General features: G+C 40.1%; 1 protein-coding gene across 3 annotated transcripts in view; it reads left to right on the top strand.

Annotated features, from left to right (window-relative positions):
* The window catches only part of ldlrad4a (low density lipoprotein receptor class A domain containing 4a), a 232703-nt gene extending 212639 nt beyond the window's left edge, over window positions 1-20064 (top strand). For all 3 annotated transcript variants that reach the window (XM_060823863.1, XM_060823864.1, XM_060823865.1), the window contains 3 exons: window positions 133-287; window positions 15896-15949; window positions 18635-20064. In XM_060823863.1, the coding sequence (XP_060679846.1) occupies window positions 133-287; window positions 15896-15949; window positions 18635-19174 (749 nt within the window). In that variant the 3' untranslated portion in view covers window positions 19175-20064. The remainder of the gene's footprint in view (window positions 1-132; window positions 288-15895; window positions 15950-18634) is intronic.

Genomic DNA, 20064 nt, shown 5'->3' with positions numbered 1-20064 from the left:
AATAATGTTGAAATGCTGTCAAAGAGGGTATTTTAAGGAATGACAGCTAATCAGAACTATCTGCATTTGTTTTAAGTATGATCTAGCCTAACAAGTTTAAGAAAATTAGTTTTATTTTGTTTGTCATTTCAGCTGAACAAGAATTTGTCAAGATAATTGTCATTGTTGTGGCAATGACAGTAATGGTGGTCGTGATAATTTGCTTGCTGAACCACTACAAGCATTTAACAAGGTCTTTCATAAACCGGCAAAGTCAGGCCAGGCGGCAAGAGGAAGCTTTACAGTCTGTAAGTTTCATACAGCACTTGTTAAAATTGTATCTAGATTTACACAATAACACTGTAGGTATGTATATAAAAATATATATACCATACTATTCCAAAGGAACTTTTAAATATATGCTCATTTTTGTTTCTAAACTGCCTCATTCTACTGTAATTTAAAACACATTGCTAATTTTACGTAAACTTGACTTGTTCTCACATTAAAGAATGTGCTAAAATTAAAATATTTTTCAACCCATATTGCTCCATTTTTGCTAAATGGATATCTGTTAAACTTACACAGACAATTCTGAACATATAGTTTGTTATGTAATGAAAAAGCTATTAAATTTGAATAGACGGAAACATTTAAAGATGAGGAGTTTCAAATTTTCTACCAACAAGATTCACAAAGCTGGTTAGGTTTGCTTAGAAACATCCATGATTAATACTTTATAAATATCATTGGTTCTCAACCTAAAGAAACCAAAGTGTTTAAAGAGTATAATTTGCATAATTATTTTCTCAAATGATTAAAGAGCAATTTAAGACCATTGGGAATATATATAATTTGCAGTAGAGATGGATGTAGTTGTAAGATATTTTCTCTTCCATAGAATTTGGGCAGTGCTGGAAAGACTAGGATTTGTTGCCAATTTTTCATTTGCTCTCAAAGATGGTAATAAGCGACAAGCTTTACAATTGGGTGGCAAAACTTAAACCATCTTTTTTTTTTTAGAAAGGACGAAGAAGCTTTTTATCCTTTAGCAGTCTTTGTCAAGGCTGAAAGAACAGGGACTTAAGCAGTGTCAAGCAAATGAGGAGGAACAAAACTTATGTGCAGGTGTAAGTCTTAAAAGATTGATCAAGCATTCAACATTCCCAGTTGCTAGCTACTGAAGTGAAGGTAGTGCTTGTATTAAAAAAAATTCTGTGTTCTACCCTACTGTACAGCATAAATCACATTCTGCAATGATTTGAAGGAGGTCAGGAAAAATGTATGGCTGCAGCTGCCTAGTACTGTCACTGGTTGTGATATTTCCATGTGCACGTTAACAGCAGATGGTTCATAAGATCATAAGGTATAGGAGCAGAATTAGGCCTTTTGGCCCATTGAGTTTCCTCTGCCATTTGATCTTGATATGTTTCTCAACTCAATTCTCCTGCCTACATTTTGTAATCCTTGATCCTCTTACTAATCAAGAATCTATCTACCTCTGTCTTAAAGACAGTCAAAGACTTGGCCTTTACAGCCTTCTGCAGCAATGAATTCCACAGATTCATCACCCTCAAGCTAATGAAATTCCTTCTCATCTCAATTCCAAAGGGTTGTCTCTTCACTCTGAGGCTATGTTCTCAGGTTCTAGTCTCTCCTACTAGTGGAAACATCTTCTCCACACCCATCCTATCCAGGCCTGCTATTTTTCTGTAAGTTTCAATGAGATTCCCCCCTTATCCTTATAAACTCCTTCAAGTGCAGGTCCAGAGTTCCCAACTGCTCATCATGACAAGTTATTCAATCCTAGGATCATTCTTGCAAACCTCCTCTGGACCTCCTCCTTTACCAACACATCCTTCCCTTGACATGGGACCCAACATTTCTCACAATATTCCAAATGCGATTTGACTAGAGCCTTATACAGATTGAGCAGCACATCTCTGCTCTTGTATTCTACCTCTCTTGAAATGAATACTAACATTGCATTTGCCTTACAAAGTGCCAACTGGACCTGCATGTTAAACTTAAATGAATCCTGAACTAGGACTCATAAGATTTCCAAAACCTTGCCCCATTTAATAAATAGTCTACACCACTATTCTTCCTAACAAAGTGCATAATGTCATACTTTCCCGCATTGCATTCCATCTGTCACTTTGTAGACTCTTCTAGCCTGTCCAAGTCCTTCTACAGTCTCCCTGCTTCCTCAACTCTACCTATCCCTCCACATATATTTGTGTCATCTGCAAACTCAGCAACAATGCTGTTAATTCCCTCACCCAGATAGTTAATATATAATGGGAATAGTTATGGTCCAGCTCAGTGTATGGCTGTTTGCTGGCTGTAAGCCAGTCAAAACAGTAATCCATAGCTAGAATTATAAAATTTTACGGCAAAAAAGGATATCGTTTGGCCCAAAGTTTCTGTGCCAGTTCTATGAAAGAGCTATCCATTTTAGTGCCACACTCAATATTTGACCTAACCTCTTTGATGTAGTTTTTCTTTGCAAATGCATGTCCAATTGCTTTTTGAAAGTTCCTTTGGAATCTTTCAGGTTGTAAATTCATGATCTTAACCACCATCTGTGGGAAATATTTTTTTCTCATTTCCCCTCTGGCTGTATACCAATTATTATAAATTTCTGATGCTGATTATGGTTACCAATGGATTTCCCTAATACGTTTGTTGCCAATTAGTTTTAAATCTTTGATCTTTGGAAATGGTTATCAAACACGACCTTAGTGTTAGATCTCATATTTTCTAATGAAAGTCCAAATCCAGTGGTAGCTGTCAGGTAACTTTTATCACGATTTACAGCTCAATTTCTCAGTGCACAGTGCCCGCTCTCTCCCCCCCCCAACCATATACGCACACCATTGGTCAATGGTGCCAAGTTATCCCTTTGTAATTAGCTCTCTGGTACAGCATCTTATACAGTTCAAACTTGCGTGAACAATTTCAGCGTATTTCCAGTTAAGCTAATCATATCACTGAATGATAAAGGGATGGATAGACTTGCGATCCACCCCTGGAACTTCATAATGTTTTCCCAGACTTCCTTATTTTTCTTCTTGAGGCTTTTCACAATGGATACCATATTCAAGTAACATTTACTAGCTGCACCATGTTAACTGCCAATTAATTAGATAGTTGTTTATTACTTCAGGACCTTTTAACTTCCTCATTTGAGGATATATAAAAGAATATTGATTTTTGATCAGTTCCAACAAAGTTATGTCGTTACACCTAATGTTAGAGTTCTTTAGCTAACAAGTTGTGTCTTAATGTGTTCATTCAATCAACATTCCAATGCCTGCTGATCTCTATATTCAGTCCTCTCTGTAGTGAACAGGGGCTGCTTTAACTGTCTGAAGCTGGTGTGAATCTTTTCTTTTAATGCTTTTAGTGACATTTGTATCTGTACAATGTGTCTGTAACTACTTCAAAATCTATATAGAGTCATAAAGGTATACAACACAGAAACAGACCCTGTGGGTCCAACTTGTCCATGCCAACCAGATATTCCAACCCAATCTAGTCCCACCTGTCAGCACCCGACCCATATCCCTCCAAACTCTTCCTATTCATATATCCGTCCAAATGCCTTTTAAATGTTGCAGTTGTACTAGCCTCCACCACTTCCTCTGGCAGCTCATTCCATACACGTACCACCCTCTGTGTGAAAAAGTTGCCCCTTAGGTCTCTTTTATATCTTTCCCCTCTCACCCTAAACCTATGTTCTCTAGGTCTTGTCTCCCCCACCCCAGGGAAGAGAGTTTGTCTATTTATCCTGTCCATGCCCCTCATGATTTTGTAAACTTCTATAAGGTCACCCTTCAGCCTCTGATGCTCCAGGGAAAACAGCCCCAGCCTTTTCTACCTCTTCCTATAGCTCGAATCCTCCAACCCTGGCAAAATGCTTGTAAATCTTTTCTGAACCCTTTCAAGTTTCGCAACATCTTTCTGATATGAAGGAGACCAGAATTGCATGCAATATTCCAACAGTGACACTAAAACCTACTCTTATATTGTAACAAATTGTTTCTCTTAAATTATTTAATCAACATATTAGTGTGAAAACTTCTTCTTTATGTAAACAACTGCAGCTGAACATTCTATTTCAATTCGATTACCAGAATTATGCAGAGCTACTATTGTTCTGCTTGTGAAGACTGCATTAAGCAAGTATTTTCCCAAATACTATAACTATTGTCAGCCATGTTCTGCTGCATTTGCCATGTGCAGTCGTTGGCCATTTTGTGCTGCTCACTTGTAAGCAACTCTAACACTTCTTATATAACTTCTCTTCATTTGCTTGAGAAACAACACCTTATTTTCATTTCACAGTCTCGAGGTCACAACATTGTATTCCATAACTTCAGAAACTGACCGCATTATGTCTGTGCCGAGAGTGTGGTGCTGGAAAAGCATAACAGGTCAGGCAGCATCTAAAGAGCATTCTTCCATCTTCTTGTCCACCTACCCCACCCCTCAACAGCCTTGTCTTGTCCACTTTGTGTTTAGTGTAGCAGAACTGTAGTGATTGCAATGAGATCAGCCAGCTGGACCTCATAGAATATGAGTTACCTGATCTTGATAGTGTATTGGGAAAGCAATAGTTAAAAGTTTTGGCGAAATAACAATCTACCATAAATTTTAAAATGTGTGTCTGTGTCTACACAAGCTGAAGGCTGTAGCTGGAGCTTGGGCTGCTTCCTCTATTCAATGGAGCATTGTTAACTACATTGCTTATCTGTGTACGTCTCATGTGAAAGGTATGGGTTGAGAAATATTTGGGCTATAAATTGTATGGCTTTTATTTTATCCACAGAGGTCCGACAAGAGTCCGTTAAGTGAGAGCTTGACAGTTACTCTGGTATTGACTACGGACCTCTCGACGGCTAAGCTAAAATAAAGAGGTTAATGAAACATTTTGTGTGGTCTGGAACTTTTTGAGTCAACAATCTGGTCCAGCTGGGGAGACCTGGCTAACATAAAAGGGTTAATGTCAGGGATATAGCTGCCTCTAATATGCCTGAGTCAGAGAGGCAGTGCTATTGTCAAAGGCTGTGCATTTCTAAATAAAGGGTTCTTGGTGATGGGGTGTCAGTCCCTGAAGTTATTTCACTTTTCCTTTCACGTTAATTTATAACCATTTTATATCTCTTTCTCTCTTTCACCAATATTAACAACCCCTTGGTCTTTTGCACTGAGCCTTTGGACAATCTGTCAATAGTATTAAATAAATTCCAATACTTTTCAGTTCTGAAGAAACATAGAAACATAGACAATAGGTGCAGGAATAGGCCATTCAGCCTTTCAAACCTGCAATACCAGTCAATATGATCATGGCTGATGGCGCAATTTCAGTATCCGATAACCGCTTTCTCTCCAAACCATTGATCCCTTTAGCTGCAAGGGCCACGTCCAGCTCCTGCTTGAGTAGATCTAATGAACGGCCCCCAACAGTTTCCTGTAATAGAGAATTCCATAGATTCTGAACTCTGAGTGAAAAAATTCTTCCTCATCCCAGTCCTGAACAGCCTACATCTTAGTTTTAGACTGTGACTCCTGGTTCTGGACTTCTCCAAAATCAGGAACATTTTTCCCACATGGAGCCTGTCCAGTTGCTCCTGGATTTAAAATGTTTCTATGAGGCCCCCCCCACAAAACACACACACATACCACCCACCCCCCACAAAACACACACACACACTCACAAATTCCAGGCAGTACAAGCCCAGTCGATCAAGTCTTTCTTCATATTTCACTCCTGCCATTCTGGGAACCTTTGCTGGACCTCCTCAATAGCAAGAATATCCTTCCTCAGACTAGAAGGCCTTGTATAACTGCACCAAGACATCCCCACTCCTATACTCAAATCCCCTTGCTGTGAAGGCCAGCATGCCATAGCTTGTTGCACCTCCCCTTTTCCTAAACTGCTACCATTCAGATAATAATCTGAATAATAATGTGCCTTCCTGTTAATAATAATCAGATAGTAATGTGCCTTCCTGTTTTTGTTTTTGTGACCAAAGTGGGTAGATAAGCTCACATCTATCCACATCATATTGCACTTACCAAGTATTTGCCCACTGAGGCAGCCTGTCCAAGCCAGCCTTCAGCATCTTAGCATCCTCCTCACAACGCTCGCTGCCATTCAGCTCAGTGTCACCTGCAAATTTGGAGATATTGCATTCAATTCCTTTTCCAAATCATTAATATATATAATGAACAGCTGGGGTCCCAGCACTGAACACTGCGTACCCTACTAACTGCAAGAAAGGTTTGAAGGGATATGAGCCAGGAGCAGGCGAACGGAAGTAGTTTAGTTTGGGATTAGTCTGGACTGGTTGGACCAAAGGGTCTGTTTCACTGCTATATGACTCTGTAACTATATTATTCCCTCCTGACTGTATATCAATGTGTTGCTACCTCTGTTGGGTCCTCAATGGGATAGGACATATCCCTGTATATGACTACATCAGGCCGCTCTTGACTAGTCTGTGAGAAATTTGTCTCATTGACTACCTACCCCACCTTGAGGTGTCTCTCACATCCAATTTCTATCCTATCTTACCACACGCTGTTTCTGCAACAACTGTCCATTCAGTAGATAGCCTTTGTACCTGTACCGTCTTTACAAGACCATTGTGCACCCAAATGAGCACTGTCAGTCTAAGGCTGTTCTTGTCATTTACCCCAAACATGGTAGACTGGGAAAGTCACTACCCTTTGTGAACAATGTCCTAGAAGTCCTGCTGGATGGGATGATACCAACATGTGACTTTCTCCTTCATAAGGGCCAGCAAAGGAGACCATGATATCAGACCATGCCACCCCCAGGTCGTCACCCAAGATGAAGCACTCTCTGTTGGCTGGAAAAATGCCTATGGGAAGAAGATTTATTTCCTTCTCTATTCTACCAGAATAAATTTCACCATCTCCCACCAAGACTTAAGCTGTTGTTATTGCCTGCAACATCATCTCTACATATTCTTACTCATACCAATCCCCAACATGGCCTCTGCACTACGTACTCTCACTCAGGACACCTCCCCACCTGTGCCACCCACTTTCATTTCCCATAATACCTGCCCCTTTCTCTTCCTCTCTCTATCTATTTATCTCTTTGTCATTCCAGGAGGAAAACAACCAACAACAGGGCAGGAAGAGTCAAGGTGGTGTAGTGTCTGTCACTCAGTTCCTCACCCTGAGCTCCTGACTCTGACCAGCTGATGGAAGAGGTTATAAGAGATAATTACCAGGGTGGAAAGGGTCTTTGATGATATTGGCAGCCTTTCCGTAGCAACAAAGGGTGCAAATGGAGTCCATGGATGGGAGGTTGGCTTCCATGATGGTCTAGGCTGTGCATACAACCTTCTGTAATTTCTTACGCTCCTGGCTATTATGTATCCGGACAGAATGCTTTCTGCGGTGCATGTTTGAAAGTTGATCAGGGTCCTTATGGACAACCCAAACTTCCTGACCACCTGAGGAGGAAGAGGCATTGTTCTGCGTTCTTGACTGTCACATCTATATGGGTAGTCCAGGATAGGTTGTTGGTTATTGTCACTCTTAGGAACATGACACTTTCAACCCTCTTAACCTCCACTCCATTGATTTGGATGGGGGTGTGTTTTCTTCCTTTCTTTCTGAAGTCAATGATCAGTTCTTTAGTTCTGCTGACATTGAGAGAGAGGTTGTTATCATTGTAACACGTCGCTCTTTGATATTTGTCCTACCATGGTAGTGTCGTCAGTAAAGTTGTAGATGGTATTTCATTTGAACTTGGCAACACTGTCATGGGTGTACAGGGAGAATTGTACAGGGCTGAGAATGGACCCTTGGGGAGTTCCAGTGTTGAGTGCTATCATAGAGGAGGTGCATTTGTCTATCGGTCAGGAAACTGAGGATCCAGTTGGCGGAGCTGAGACCTAGGTTTTGGAGTTTTGAGACTGGAGGGGATAATGGTGTTCAAATGGAGCAGGAGTTTGCCGTCGGTGTCCTTGTTGTCCAGGTATTCCTGGGATGAGTGGAGGGCTGGTTAAATGGTGTATGCTATGGACCTGTTATGTCAGGGGATTGGGGCAGACTGTGGGACTACAGTTGATGTGGGCCATGACCAGCCTCTCGAAGCACTTCACAATTATGGAGGTCAGAGTCACCTGGCAGTAGTCACTAAGACACATTTCACATGTTTTCTTATATTCTGGGATGATGATGGTCTTCTTGAAGCAGATGGGGGTTTTGGCTTGTAAGAAGAAGAGGTTGAAGATGTCAGTGAATGCCTCTGCCAGCTGGTCCACACAGGATCAAAATGCATGACCGGGACTCTGTCCAGACCTATTGCTTTCCTTGCATTGATTCCCAGGAAGACTGATCTGCCGCCTGCAGCCATGCCAGTGGGAACAGGTGCATCCGGGATTGTTGGGGCAGGTGACGCCGCACCTCTGGCACTCTGCTTGAAGCGAACATCGAAAGCATTGAGCACGTCAGAGAGGGATGTCTCTTTGTCTGTAATCTTGCTCTGCTTCATTTTGTATACCATTATGTTGTTTAGGCTTTTCCACAGGCCGTGTGGTTTGGGCCTCTAACTTGGTCCGGTACTGCCTCTTGGCACCTCCAATGATTTTGCGAAGGTCGTATCTGGATTTCCTGTATGGGTCTGGGTCATCCAACTTGAATGCTGCATGCCTGGTCTTCAGTAGGGAATGGATTTCCTGGTTCATCATTGGGGAACATCTGGATTGACTTCTTTGGCTTCCACGCATTTGTTAATGAAGTCCAGTCCAGGCTTTCTGCTGAGTTCTTAAATATGGTCCAGTCCACCAATTCCAAGCAATTCCAAGGAGACGCTTTTCCACTGCCTCTGACTAGCATTGTATTTCTTTCTATGAAGGATTCTCCTGTTTCAGCATCTGCTTATAAGCTGGGAGGAAGAACACAGCGTTGTGATCTGATTTTCTGAAGCATGGAAGGGAGCCGGAAAGGTAGGCAGCTTTGGTTGTGTGGCAGTGATCCATAATATTTCATCTTCTAGGTGGACAGGAGATGAGTTGGTGGTACTTTGGCAACACCCTCTTGAAGTTGGCTTGGTTGAGGTCACTGGCCGGCACTGATTAAGGCCTGAGGGAATTTCATCTCCAGAGTGGAGATGTGGGTGGCATGGTGGCACAGTGGTTAGCACTGCTGCCTCACAGCGCCAGAGACCCGGGTTCAATTCCTGCCTCAGACGACTGACTGTGTGGAGTTTGCACGTTCTCCGAGTGCTCCGGTTTCCTCCCACAGTCCAAAGATGTGCGGGTCAGGTGAATTGGCCATGCTAAATTGCCTGTAGTGTTAGGTAAGGGGTAAATGTAGAGGTATGGGTGGGTTGCGCTTCGGCGGGTCGGTGTGGACTTGTTGGGCTGAAGGGCCTGTTTCCACACTGTAAATAATCTAATCTAATCTAATCTAAGTATTTGTGATGGTGGAAATTTCTTCCAGAGCATTCTTTACATCTACATGGGGTGGTTAGTAGACTGCTGTCAGGGTGGCAGAGGTGAACTTGCACAGCAGATCGTAGTTACGGCATTTTACTATAAGACATTCTAGGTCTGGGGACAGTGGCTCACCAGGGTCTCCAATCTGAACACCAGGAGGTGTTGATTAGGAAACATACTCCTCTGCCCTTTTCCTTACCTGAGGATGCCGTGCAGTCCATGCACCCCTCAGCTTGCAAGTCACAGTCAGGTATGGCAAGAGTAAACTAAAACTCTGTGAAACAGTGCACACAGCAGTGTCTCAGATCTCCCTGGATGTTAAGTCCAGATCTGAGTTCATCCATTTTGTTTTCGATAACTTGGACATTTGCTGGGAGTATGCTAGAGAGCAGGGACTTGAAACTGCATTGTTTCAGTCTCACCGCAGGCCATCACATTCTCCCCATTTCCCTGTAGTTTTCTTGCATCTGGATGGTCCCAGGAGTTGATAGCTGCTGTTTCAAGAGCAATATCAATCAGTCATGGTCGGGCTCGGCCTCCCCTGGGGTGGGATGCCATGAGGTCGGAGTTTGGGCCTGGGCTGGTCTGATCTCCTCAGGGACGAGTTGTGGCAGTAGCATTTTCAGTCCTGGACAGTCCCAGCTGTCAGTGCTGCAAGTCTTCTGCTCCTAAAGGTGAGTCAGGCTTGATTGGGCTTCGTCTCCCTGGGGTCGAGTAGTCATGGGATCGGGATGGGCTGGTTGGGCTTCCTGGGGGTTGTTTGCTGTCAGGGTCAATTCAGTCCCTGGTCTGGGTCAGGTCACTGCAGATTCAAGGGTTGGATCTTGGTTCCGGTGTCCTCGTAGGTCCTGTGGCAAGCCAGTAGGTTTGCCCTAGACCTGCGAATCGAGAGTCATTGTATTCAGATCTGGATGTCCATAGGATTCTCAAACTGTAAGTAGATTTAAAAGAACATTATTAGTAATTTTTATGAACTTAAAATTTAGATTTAAAAGTGTAGAGCTCTATCAGAAATGTTAGAGTTAGATCTGCTATAGGGAGCTCGCAAGGAGTCTCCAGTGTCAGTGCCATCTTGAATCAAAAAAAAACTAAGGCCTGCTGACAACTATACCAAGCTTCTTGCCTTTATGTCTGAACTGCAAAGTACAGAAAAACAACAGTACTATTAGTGTGGTATCTTTGGCTGAAGGACCAAAGTACAAAGAGGCAAACAATGTAAGTCAGGGATGCTGTGAGTATATTGGAGATGTGCCGTGAGGGCTGTTAAAGGTTAGTACATATCAAATGTCAATGTCTGTGGATGTGGAATGTGAATGCTACTAATGGAGTGTGCTTTGGATATTGTTGCTCTGTTTCCTACCCTTGTGGTTGTTTGAAACAAGTGACAAGCTGGATCTGCTAGGTGCTTGCTGTGATTTCCTTGTCTAATTTTCTGATGTTAAGCTTGTTTGTTAAGATGGAGGGTGAATATTAATGAGGTGAATTGGGCTGTTAACAAGGGATTTAACAAATAATTACTCCTGTCACTTGGCAACTCATCACTGCATAGCAAGAATCTTTCCATGCCGCTTATGAAAAGCATAAAAGAAGGTACGAGTTAATCCTGACATTGAGATGGTGTCCATAATAGTTGTAGGTGCAGAAATAGGCTATTCAGTCCATTAAGTCTGCTCTACCTTTGACTGAGACCATGGTTGAATTGATAATCCTTGACTCCACTTTCCTGACTTTACTCCATAACACTTGATTTTCTTACTGAGTAAACTTTGCCTATCTCAGCCATGAATAAAGCCCTCTGCGGTTTAAAAAAAATTCACAGATTCATTACCCTCTGAGAGAAGAAATTCCTCCTCTTCTCCCATTAAATGTGCGTCACCTAATTTTTGTGATTATGCCTTCTGCTCCTAAACTCACATCTACCTTGTCAAATCCCCAGTGTTTCAATCAGTAAGGTTGCCTCTCAAATCAATTTCTTCCACATGTTGTATGTTACTTAGTACATTTATGATTAATGCTCATGTTTACATCGTTTATTACATGTGACATGTATAACATACATTTTTACTCAGTTTTCAGCCGCTATGTTTAATGCTGTTAGTGATGGTCTTCTCCCAGTTCTGCCTTTGTGGCATTTTCCCCAAGCTTTAATGTATTTCAGAATGTAATCCTGAACTTTGAAATGTGGCATTCTGTACCACCTGGTCATAGTAAATACTTTGCACTGAAAGACCAAACACTTTTAGGAAGACCAAAGAGAGACTTTGACTAAGTTGATGAACTTCCAGTTGATATTCATGTTGGTGTATGTCATTGGTAACAATCCACAGAATTCAATTCTTTACTATCCACTGAAATGACTTAACAAATCACTACATGGATCAGTTGTGATGAAGCTGCTCCTTTAACAAGGTTAGCTGTCCTTGGGTTTTTTTTTCAGAGAGGCCGTGAACAGCGAAAAGTTTGGGGTTAAAGGTTTTGGGGCCAATTTGATAATGTGATAATAGACCATAGATACTTGTCTCAGGCACAAGGCTTTCAAGTTTTAAAAAAGAACATTTGTACAATGAAAGGGGTGTGGCCAGTTCTCCCAGCTCAGCTTTATTCTGGTTTGGTTTGGTTTTTAGCAGTAGTGTAGAAAAAGCTGCTGGACCCAAAAAAACAGGTCCAGGCTGGTACTCTCTCTCTGAGTTCTATCCTGTAGGAACCCGTGTTTGATTTTACCTTTTGTGCTAAGGGGGGTTTATGGGGATTGTTGCAAGCATTTGGAACAGCATCATTAAATTGGTCTAATCTGCTAGATTTTTGGATAGGTCAAGTTATTCTGTATTCTGTTCTCTTCTGTTTGTGTTTCATTCAGTAGTCCTCTAAATTATGTTTAATTTAAAACTAATTGGTTTGACCAGCAGCATTTCTCCTGGAATATCCACATTACATCTGTTTAAAACAACTAGCAAAGTTGAGTCTGGGCTACCTTGTTGAAATGTTTTGAGGGGGTTAGCCTGTTCCAGGAATTAAGTCCTATTGTCACCACTTTATCAAAAAGCACTAATGGAGAAATTTGAAAAATATATGTAGTTGCACTGTTTTGGGGATTGGATGGGAAGAAGTATATGTAAAGAAAAAGGAATCCAATGTGAGCAGAAAACAATAGGACTGAATCACCTGTTTTTGTTTTCTTGATTCTACTTACATCTTCTTGATGAGCAGCTGAAATTGTTTCTAGTTATATTGAGATTACTAATCTCTTGTACATTCTTGATTTTTTAATCACTTAGTTACTGTGAAATTGTGTTTTGCAATAATTATTAATATTTGGCATATCAAATGAAAATTTACCATTAATCCATTTATTTATCACCTGATTATAAAGTGGAATTCATCATTTTTTTTGTAATAGGTAATGAGGAACAGGAGTGGACCATTCAGCTCATCAAGCCTGCCTGCCCCTCCAATCAATGCATTCATGGCTGAGCAAACAGTTCAATGCTATTTACCTGCCTCATCCCCATATTGTACGTCATTGGTAATCAGAAGCCTATCAATCTCTACCTTAAATATACATAAATACAAAGCTTCCTTTCTAGCAGAGTATTCCAAAAGGTTTCACAACCTAAGTGACATGATATTGGCATTGAGGCATTAGTCAAATTTTGAGTCATGTTGTGTCATCAATTTCTAAATTTTGAAGAACTGTGGAAAATAATTCTGCTTGAATATTATTAACTATAGAAAGTGGTTTATGCATTCCACACTGCATCTGTTAGGAAAGAATAAGATTCAGGTGTTAATTGCCATTATCTCCAATCCTTTAAAGAAACTGGGCTTCACTTGGCACTTTTTTTTATTTAACCAAGACTTAGCATTGTACAATTGCAAGAAACAAAAATGCTGGAGAAACTTAGCATGTGTAGCAGTATTTATGAAGGGAGAATCAGGGTTAACATTTCAAGTCTGGTATGACTCATCAGTTTGTTTGGCAGCAGGGAGAAAGCTGCAAGACCTGCTGTGTTTTCCCAGCAATTTCTGTTTTTATTTCTGATGCTCAGCAGCCTCAGCTCTTGGCTTTTTAAAAATTACTCCTCAGTTTTCTTCCTCACTATCAATCACATCCAATTTTTGTAATATTTGCAAATTTGCTAATCATACCCCAGCCAAGGGACTTAATGCTGAGATCTGGAAATGCTAAATCTTCCAGTCACAAAAACTGTTAACTATTACCTTTTGGTCTCTGTGAAGGAGCTATTTCTTGAGTCAATTTGCCACTCTTGCTTGCATCCCATGTGCTTTTACTTCCATGACCAATGTGATATGAAAAACCTTATAACAAATGTTGCTAAAATTGACATAGGTTTCGATAAATATACTATCATCACTTCTTTTTATTTCTTCAAAAAATCCAATCAAATTATAGTCAGATGCAGCCTTCCTCTGACAAATCCTTGCTGATTTATTCTAGGTTTGTCCATGCTTTTCAATGTTACAGTTTATCCTATTCCTCAGAATTCTTTCCAATAATTTACTCTTAACTTTCTTTTCAAGTCGGTTGTGATCCTAATAGTGAGGATGCTGCTGTTGACAATTTATTTATTCTTTGAAGCAGCAGAATTTTTCATAATGCTACAAATCTCATTGTGGCTGGGATTCTGCAGATAATTGTTATGTTTAATGTATGGCATTTTATTTCCATGCCTTACAATTAACCATGTTGTTTTGATGAGACAGTATTGCAGGATGTTGATTTTGTTAATGCTCTTAGTTCTCTGTTAACAATCTAAAAGTTGTACGAAAGTTATTTGAATCTGTAATTAAGGACAGAGTGAGCACTTAGAGATACTTGAGCTGATCAAACAGAGTCAACATAAATTTGTGAAGGGTAGGTCATGTCTAAAACACCAAATTGAATTTCTTGAGCAGGCACCCTAATATATTAGACAGAGGAAAAACTTATTTTTGTCATGAGTAACTCACCTAAGTCTACCATCTACAAGCCACCAACCAAGAGTGTGATGAAATACTCTCCACTTACCTTGGTGGGTATAAATCCAAAAGCACAGAAGTAGATCAACACTATCAAGGACAAATCAGCAAGTTTCATTGACACTTCATCCACCATTCATTAATAATGTGCGGTGGCAGCACTTGCAAGACTTGTAAGACTTGCAACAGCAACTCGCCCAAGCTACCTCAACATCACCTTCCAAACAAGAACCTACACGCGCACGCACGTACGCACACACACACACGGAAGAACAAAGGCAGTAAACACAACACCTGCAAGTTCCCTTCATTTGGAACTATATTGCTGTTCTTTTACTGCTGCTGGGTCAAAATCCTGTAACTGTCTTCCTAACAGCATTACATGTGTGCCTACATCTGTGGGCAAATAGGCAGCTCACCATCACTTTCTTGAATCCAATTAGGGATGAGCAGTAAATACTGGCCTAGTCAGTGAGTCACTCCTACCAATACTGTCATGAACTGTCACATCTGTGATAAGTAGGTTATGAAGACAAGGTCAAGTCAGTTTTCCTCTTTGTTGGTTCCCCAATCACCTGCTACAAACCCAATCTGGCTGCTTTATTCTTTAGGACTGGTCCAGTTCAATCGGTGGTGGTGCTGCTAAGCTATTCTTAATGATTGACATTGAAGTCATCCATCCGGATGCTTCAATTTGGAGAAACACTGATCATCAGCCAAGGCAGTGGTAATCAGCAGGTTTCTTTGCCAATGTTTACCATTTCCAGGGCAAATCTTTCCGAATAGGATACTATTGTGCTGCCACCTCTGGTTTATCCAGCTAATTGGGTATCCAGGGATGGTGTTTATGATGTCATGGAAACATACCATACAGGCAATCTGCTGGACAGCTTTCCCAGTTTTGGCATAAACCTCAAATATTTGCGAGGAGGACTGTTGTACAGTCAAGAGGGCTGAATTTGCCATTTTAATTTCTGGTGCCTGGGCCAATACTGGTGGTCTATCTAGTTTCTTCACTTCCTTTAAGCTTTTCAGCAGTTTGACATAATTGACTGGCTTGCTAAACCATTTCAGAGTTCATTTAAGAATCAACTGTATTGCTGTGATCCTGATGTTCAAGGAGTTATTTATGGTCTTAATTGGTTTAACAAGGAAGTACTGCAATAAACACAACCCTAACAACAGAGAATGGTATAAAACATAACCAATGTTGGTCACACTATTAACTGCACTTGGTATTGGCCCAAATTGTTTACTGTAAGAGTTTAATGTATTGATTACAACCACATATAATGTCGACACCTGAAGTGCAGATTTCTGCCAGTCATTGTATATTCAGTGAATTTTAAACCATGAATGCAGAAATTTTAATCCCCTTTTGGCTTGGGAATGATTATAATCAAGCATAATATTGTACCACTTATTTGATAATATGCTTTCTTTTCAAATAGGAAGGGGGCCTATGCCCAACAGATAGTACAGTATCTCATCACGGTGCTTCAGAGGTACGTTCCAATTAAATGATGATGTAAAGTTGTTTTCAAACTATGAAACATTCGTTATATAGTATGAAATGTATAAACCATCAAAAGTGGAAAAGTAACCACATTGTGTTCATGGAATCATGCAAAATACATAACAGTAATACTAGACTTGCTTCCCCAATCTAAGCTAATTTGTACGGTGAATTTGAAAAGACATCACAAAGCCTAATAAGGATTGGCTCCTGCCATTTTGCATGCTTGCAAACCCAAAAGAGGAGACCATAAGATGTAGGAGCAGAAACAGGCTATTCAGTCCATTGAGTCTGTTCCACCATTCAATGAGATCATGGCTGACCTGATAATCCACAACTCCACTTTCTTGCCTTTTCCTCCATCATGCTTGATTCCGTGATTGATTAAAAATCTATCTATCTCAGCCTTGAATGTAATCGATGACTCAGCCTCAACAGTCCTGAGAGTTAAAGAATTCCAAAGATCTCCTCCCCCAGAGAAAATGGGCAACCCTTTGTTTTGACATGTGCCAGGCAATAACAATCTTTATCAAACCAGAAGCTAACCACAGCTCTTGTCAATCATTGGCATTAACAACCTTTTTTACATCTAATCTGTCAAGTCCACTTGTATATTTCACAAAGGTGGCTATTATTTTTCTAAACTTCAGTAAGTAACTTCAATCTCCTCAACCTGTCCTCATGAGACAGTCCTTGCATATTCACAATCAGTCAAGTGGATTGCCCTCGATGCTAGTATATCTTTCCTTGGTTAAGGGGCCCAAACCTGTTCACTATTTTCCAACTGTGGTCTGACTGGTGACTGATATACTTTCAGCAAGACTTTCGTATTTTTATACTCCATTCCTTTGAAATAAAGGCCAAAATTCTGTTTTCCCTCCCTGTTGCCTACTGAACTTGTATCCTAGCTTTTTGAGATTTGTGCATGATGACTCCCAAGCCCTCAGCATTGTAGTTTTCTGTAGCCTTTCTCTACTTTAATAAAACTTGGTTTCCTTCCTTCCCTTACCAATTATCATCCATTACAGTATTGCCACTCATAACATCCAAAGTATTGGACCAAGTGTTAGAAAGTTGGATTAATGTAGACTGAGCTTAGTTTTGACCATGCAGATGCCATGGGACAAGAAGCCTCTTCTGTGCTGTATGATTTCTTGAAAAGCTAGATGGAGCAGGGGTTAGTTGATTCCAAACTCTTTAGTTTACCAATTATTTCTGCGAAAGCATTATCAACTTCCTCAAATATTCTGCTCTTCAGAAAGGAAGCTGATATGCTCTTTAGTGAATGTGGGGCTATTTAATGAATATTTCAAAACATTTTCACCACCACTTTCATTTTTTAGAATTTTAACTTGCTCCAAATTACTTTTTTATTCTAGTATTTAGATTTTCCAATGTTTCCCATTGTACTTTTTGTTTCTATTGAAGTTGCTTAGCTTGCTTTGTCCTCCTCACTTCCATTTCTATTTTTGTATTAATTTGGAGAATTGCTTGTTGCCTTATGGTCAATGTTATGGTCGTAGGTCAATGTGCCTTTAAGAGACTGCTCATTATATCATCATTCTATATAGCTTGTTACTGGAGGGTATAAAGTCTCATAAGTGATCTTGTTTAAGATCACTTGATGCATGCCACTCTCCTGGAAACATGCTTCTGTTGTAAGCTAATAGTTTAATAATAGCCCAGATACTTACGTACCTGAGAACTTTAAGATTTTAAAAATTATTATTGATAATAAATGTCTGTGAATTTTTCAATACCAGAATATTCATGCTTAGTTTCTAATATTATGATATGCCATAACTTAATAATGCCTCTTCAGGTAAAACACTCTGTTGGAGATAAACTCACACCAATTCTTGTTTGACTCACATTTATCTTTTATGGACAAGTATATATATTTTTTAAATTTAGTAGAGTTTTAAAGGTGTTCACTGTTGCCCAGCTTTCAGTTTTTAAAGTACTTCACAGGTAGTTTATGTTACTTAATCCTAATGCCTTTAAACTTGAATTTCATAAATATGCCTTTAAAGGTGTGGGCAGCATGGTGGCATAGTGGTTAGCACTGCTGCCTCACAGCACCAGAGACCCGGATTCAATTCCCGCCTCAGGCGACTGACTGTGTGGAGTTTGCATATTCTCCCTGTGTCTGTGTGGGTTTCCTCCGGGAGCTCCGGTTTCCTTCCACAGTCCAAAGATGTACAGGTCAGGTGAATTGGCGTAGTGTTAGGTGAACAGGTAAATCTGTGGGTGGGTTGTGCTTCGATGGGTCGGCGTGGATTGTTTGGCCGAAGGACCTGTTTCTACACTGCAAATAATCTAATCTAATGTCCTTGCCTTTTACTGTAGGATCATCTTTATCCTATGGTGCTGCAATACTGCAGATACCAAACTTAGATTGATATCTGTTTAAGCCAGATCCAAATTACACTAATGACTGCTGCTCTCAAGTTACTAGATTTTAATATTAGTACAGTACTTGCTTTTTCTTTCTGGACTGACTTTGCATTCTTTGAACTGACTTTGCACCAGCTACACCTGGTGAGAATATTAAGAGTAATCTAAACCTGATTTCAGTTTGACTAGCACGTTATTAGTGTATTAAATTTTATATAAGAATCATGCTATTATCTCAGTCCAAATACAATTTTAGATTTTTCTTGTTTGCTTTCAGCTGATGTCTACTCCAAGATCAAGGGACAGATTTACAGCCCCATCATTCATGCAGAGGGAACGCTGTAGCCGCTTTCAACCCACGTACCCCTACATGCAACATGAGATTGATCTTCCTCCTACTATTTCACTGTCAGATGGAGAGGAACCTCCTCCATATCAGAGGCTTTGTGCATTGCAACTTCGAGATCCTGAACAACAATTGGAACTCAATCGTGAGTCTGTCAGGGCTCCACCTAACAGAACCATATTTGATAGTGACTTGATCAATGTCTCTATGTATAGTGGAGGACCACGCCCACCAAGCAACAATTCAGGCATAAGTGCAACAAATTATAGCAGCAATGGAAGGATGGAAGGACCACCACCCACTTACAGTGAGGTCATGGGTCATTACCCAGGGTCAGCATTTTTCCATCACCAGCACAACGTGCCTCCTTCAACACAGAGAGACAGTGAACACCATTTTCAGCAGGCTAGTGAAGACAGTACAATTGTCCCATTTAGAGGGAAGGACTTGAATGCAGGAAAAATTGTTTAACTATCTGTGAACTGAAACAGGTGTGGCACCATTGAGTTGCACTCTTGTGACACACTGTTATTCAGTGGGAATTGTTACAATTTAGTAAAACCAAACAAAGTCGTTAACTTTCTTTGAGGAGTGCATGATATAGTGATTCTAACAGTATATAACTTCCACTTTGGCAAACTAGCAGCTTTTGGCAAACAGTTTTTGTATCTGGGTTATTTCATTTTAAAAATTCTTAACATAGAATTTCTGATGTTAGCTTATAGATATTTTTTGTAGTAACTGAATTGCCTGAGATGGATGCATAAGGTGTTTAATGATAACTATACCTTTTTGGCCAGTTTTGTGATATTTTCAAACAGAAAAAAACTTAAATTCCTTTTGAGTGCCAAGACAATAGAGTGGAAGAAAAAAAAATGCAATGAATTAACTTGTTTGTGAAAAAATTAAATGTTGCACTATTTTCTTGTTTGAAAAAAAGGGGAATTGCTTTAGTGGAAAACTTAAAACTGTCTTTACTGAGTTTCACATATGTGAAAATAAGAGAATTTCTAAGGATGCAGGTGATTTAGTTAGTGTTTTCAATGCATGGAGGTTGTTTGTGAAAAGAGATTTCTGGTTGCACCCTAATGCCTATTTACACAGGAAGTGGAAAATACAGGGACACAATCTGTTAACTGTCATTGCAATAACTATTAGGAACAATATGATGAGAATTTAAATCTTGAAGTTCACAAGATGGAAGGTGGTTTAAGCTCCAAATTTGCAGCTGTTTAAAATATATATAGTGATGCATAATTTCAACTGCTCAAAGATTACAGCATATTTGCACATCCTTAACATTAGTCTCACTGAAATTAATAAAAATGTATTATATAAATTGGACGTTATAAGGTACCACA

Source organism: Hemiscyllium ocellatum, chromosome 4, assembly GCF_020745735.1.
Source record: "Hemiscyllium ocellatum isolate sHemOce1 chromosome 4, sHemOce1.pat.X.cur, whole genome shotgun sequence".
Taxonomy (NCBI): Eukaryota; Metazoa; Chordata; class Chondrichthyes; order Orectolobiformes; family Hemiscylliidae; genus Hemiscyllium; species Hemiscyllium ocellatum.
The sequence above is the reverse complement of the archived record's forward strand: the minus strand, read 5'-3'. Positions and strand labels throughout refer to the sequence as shown.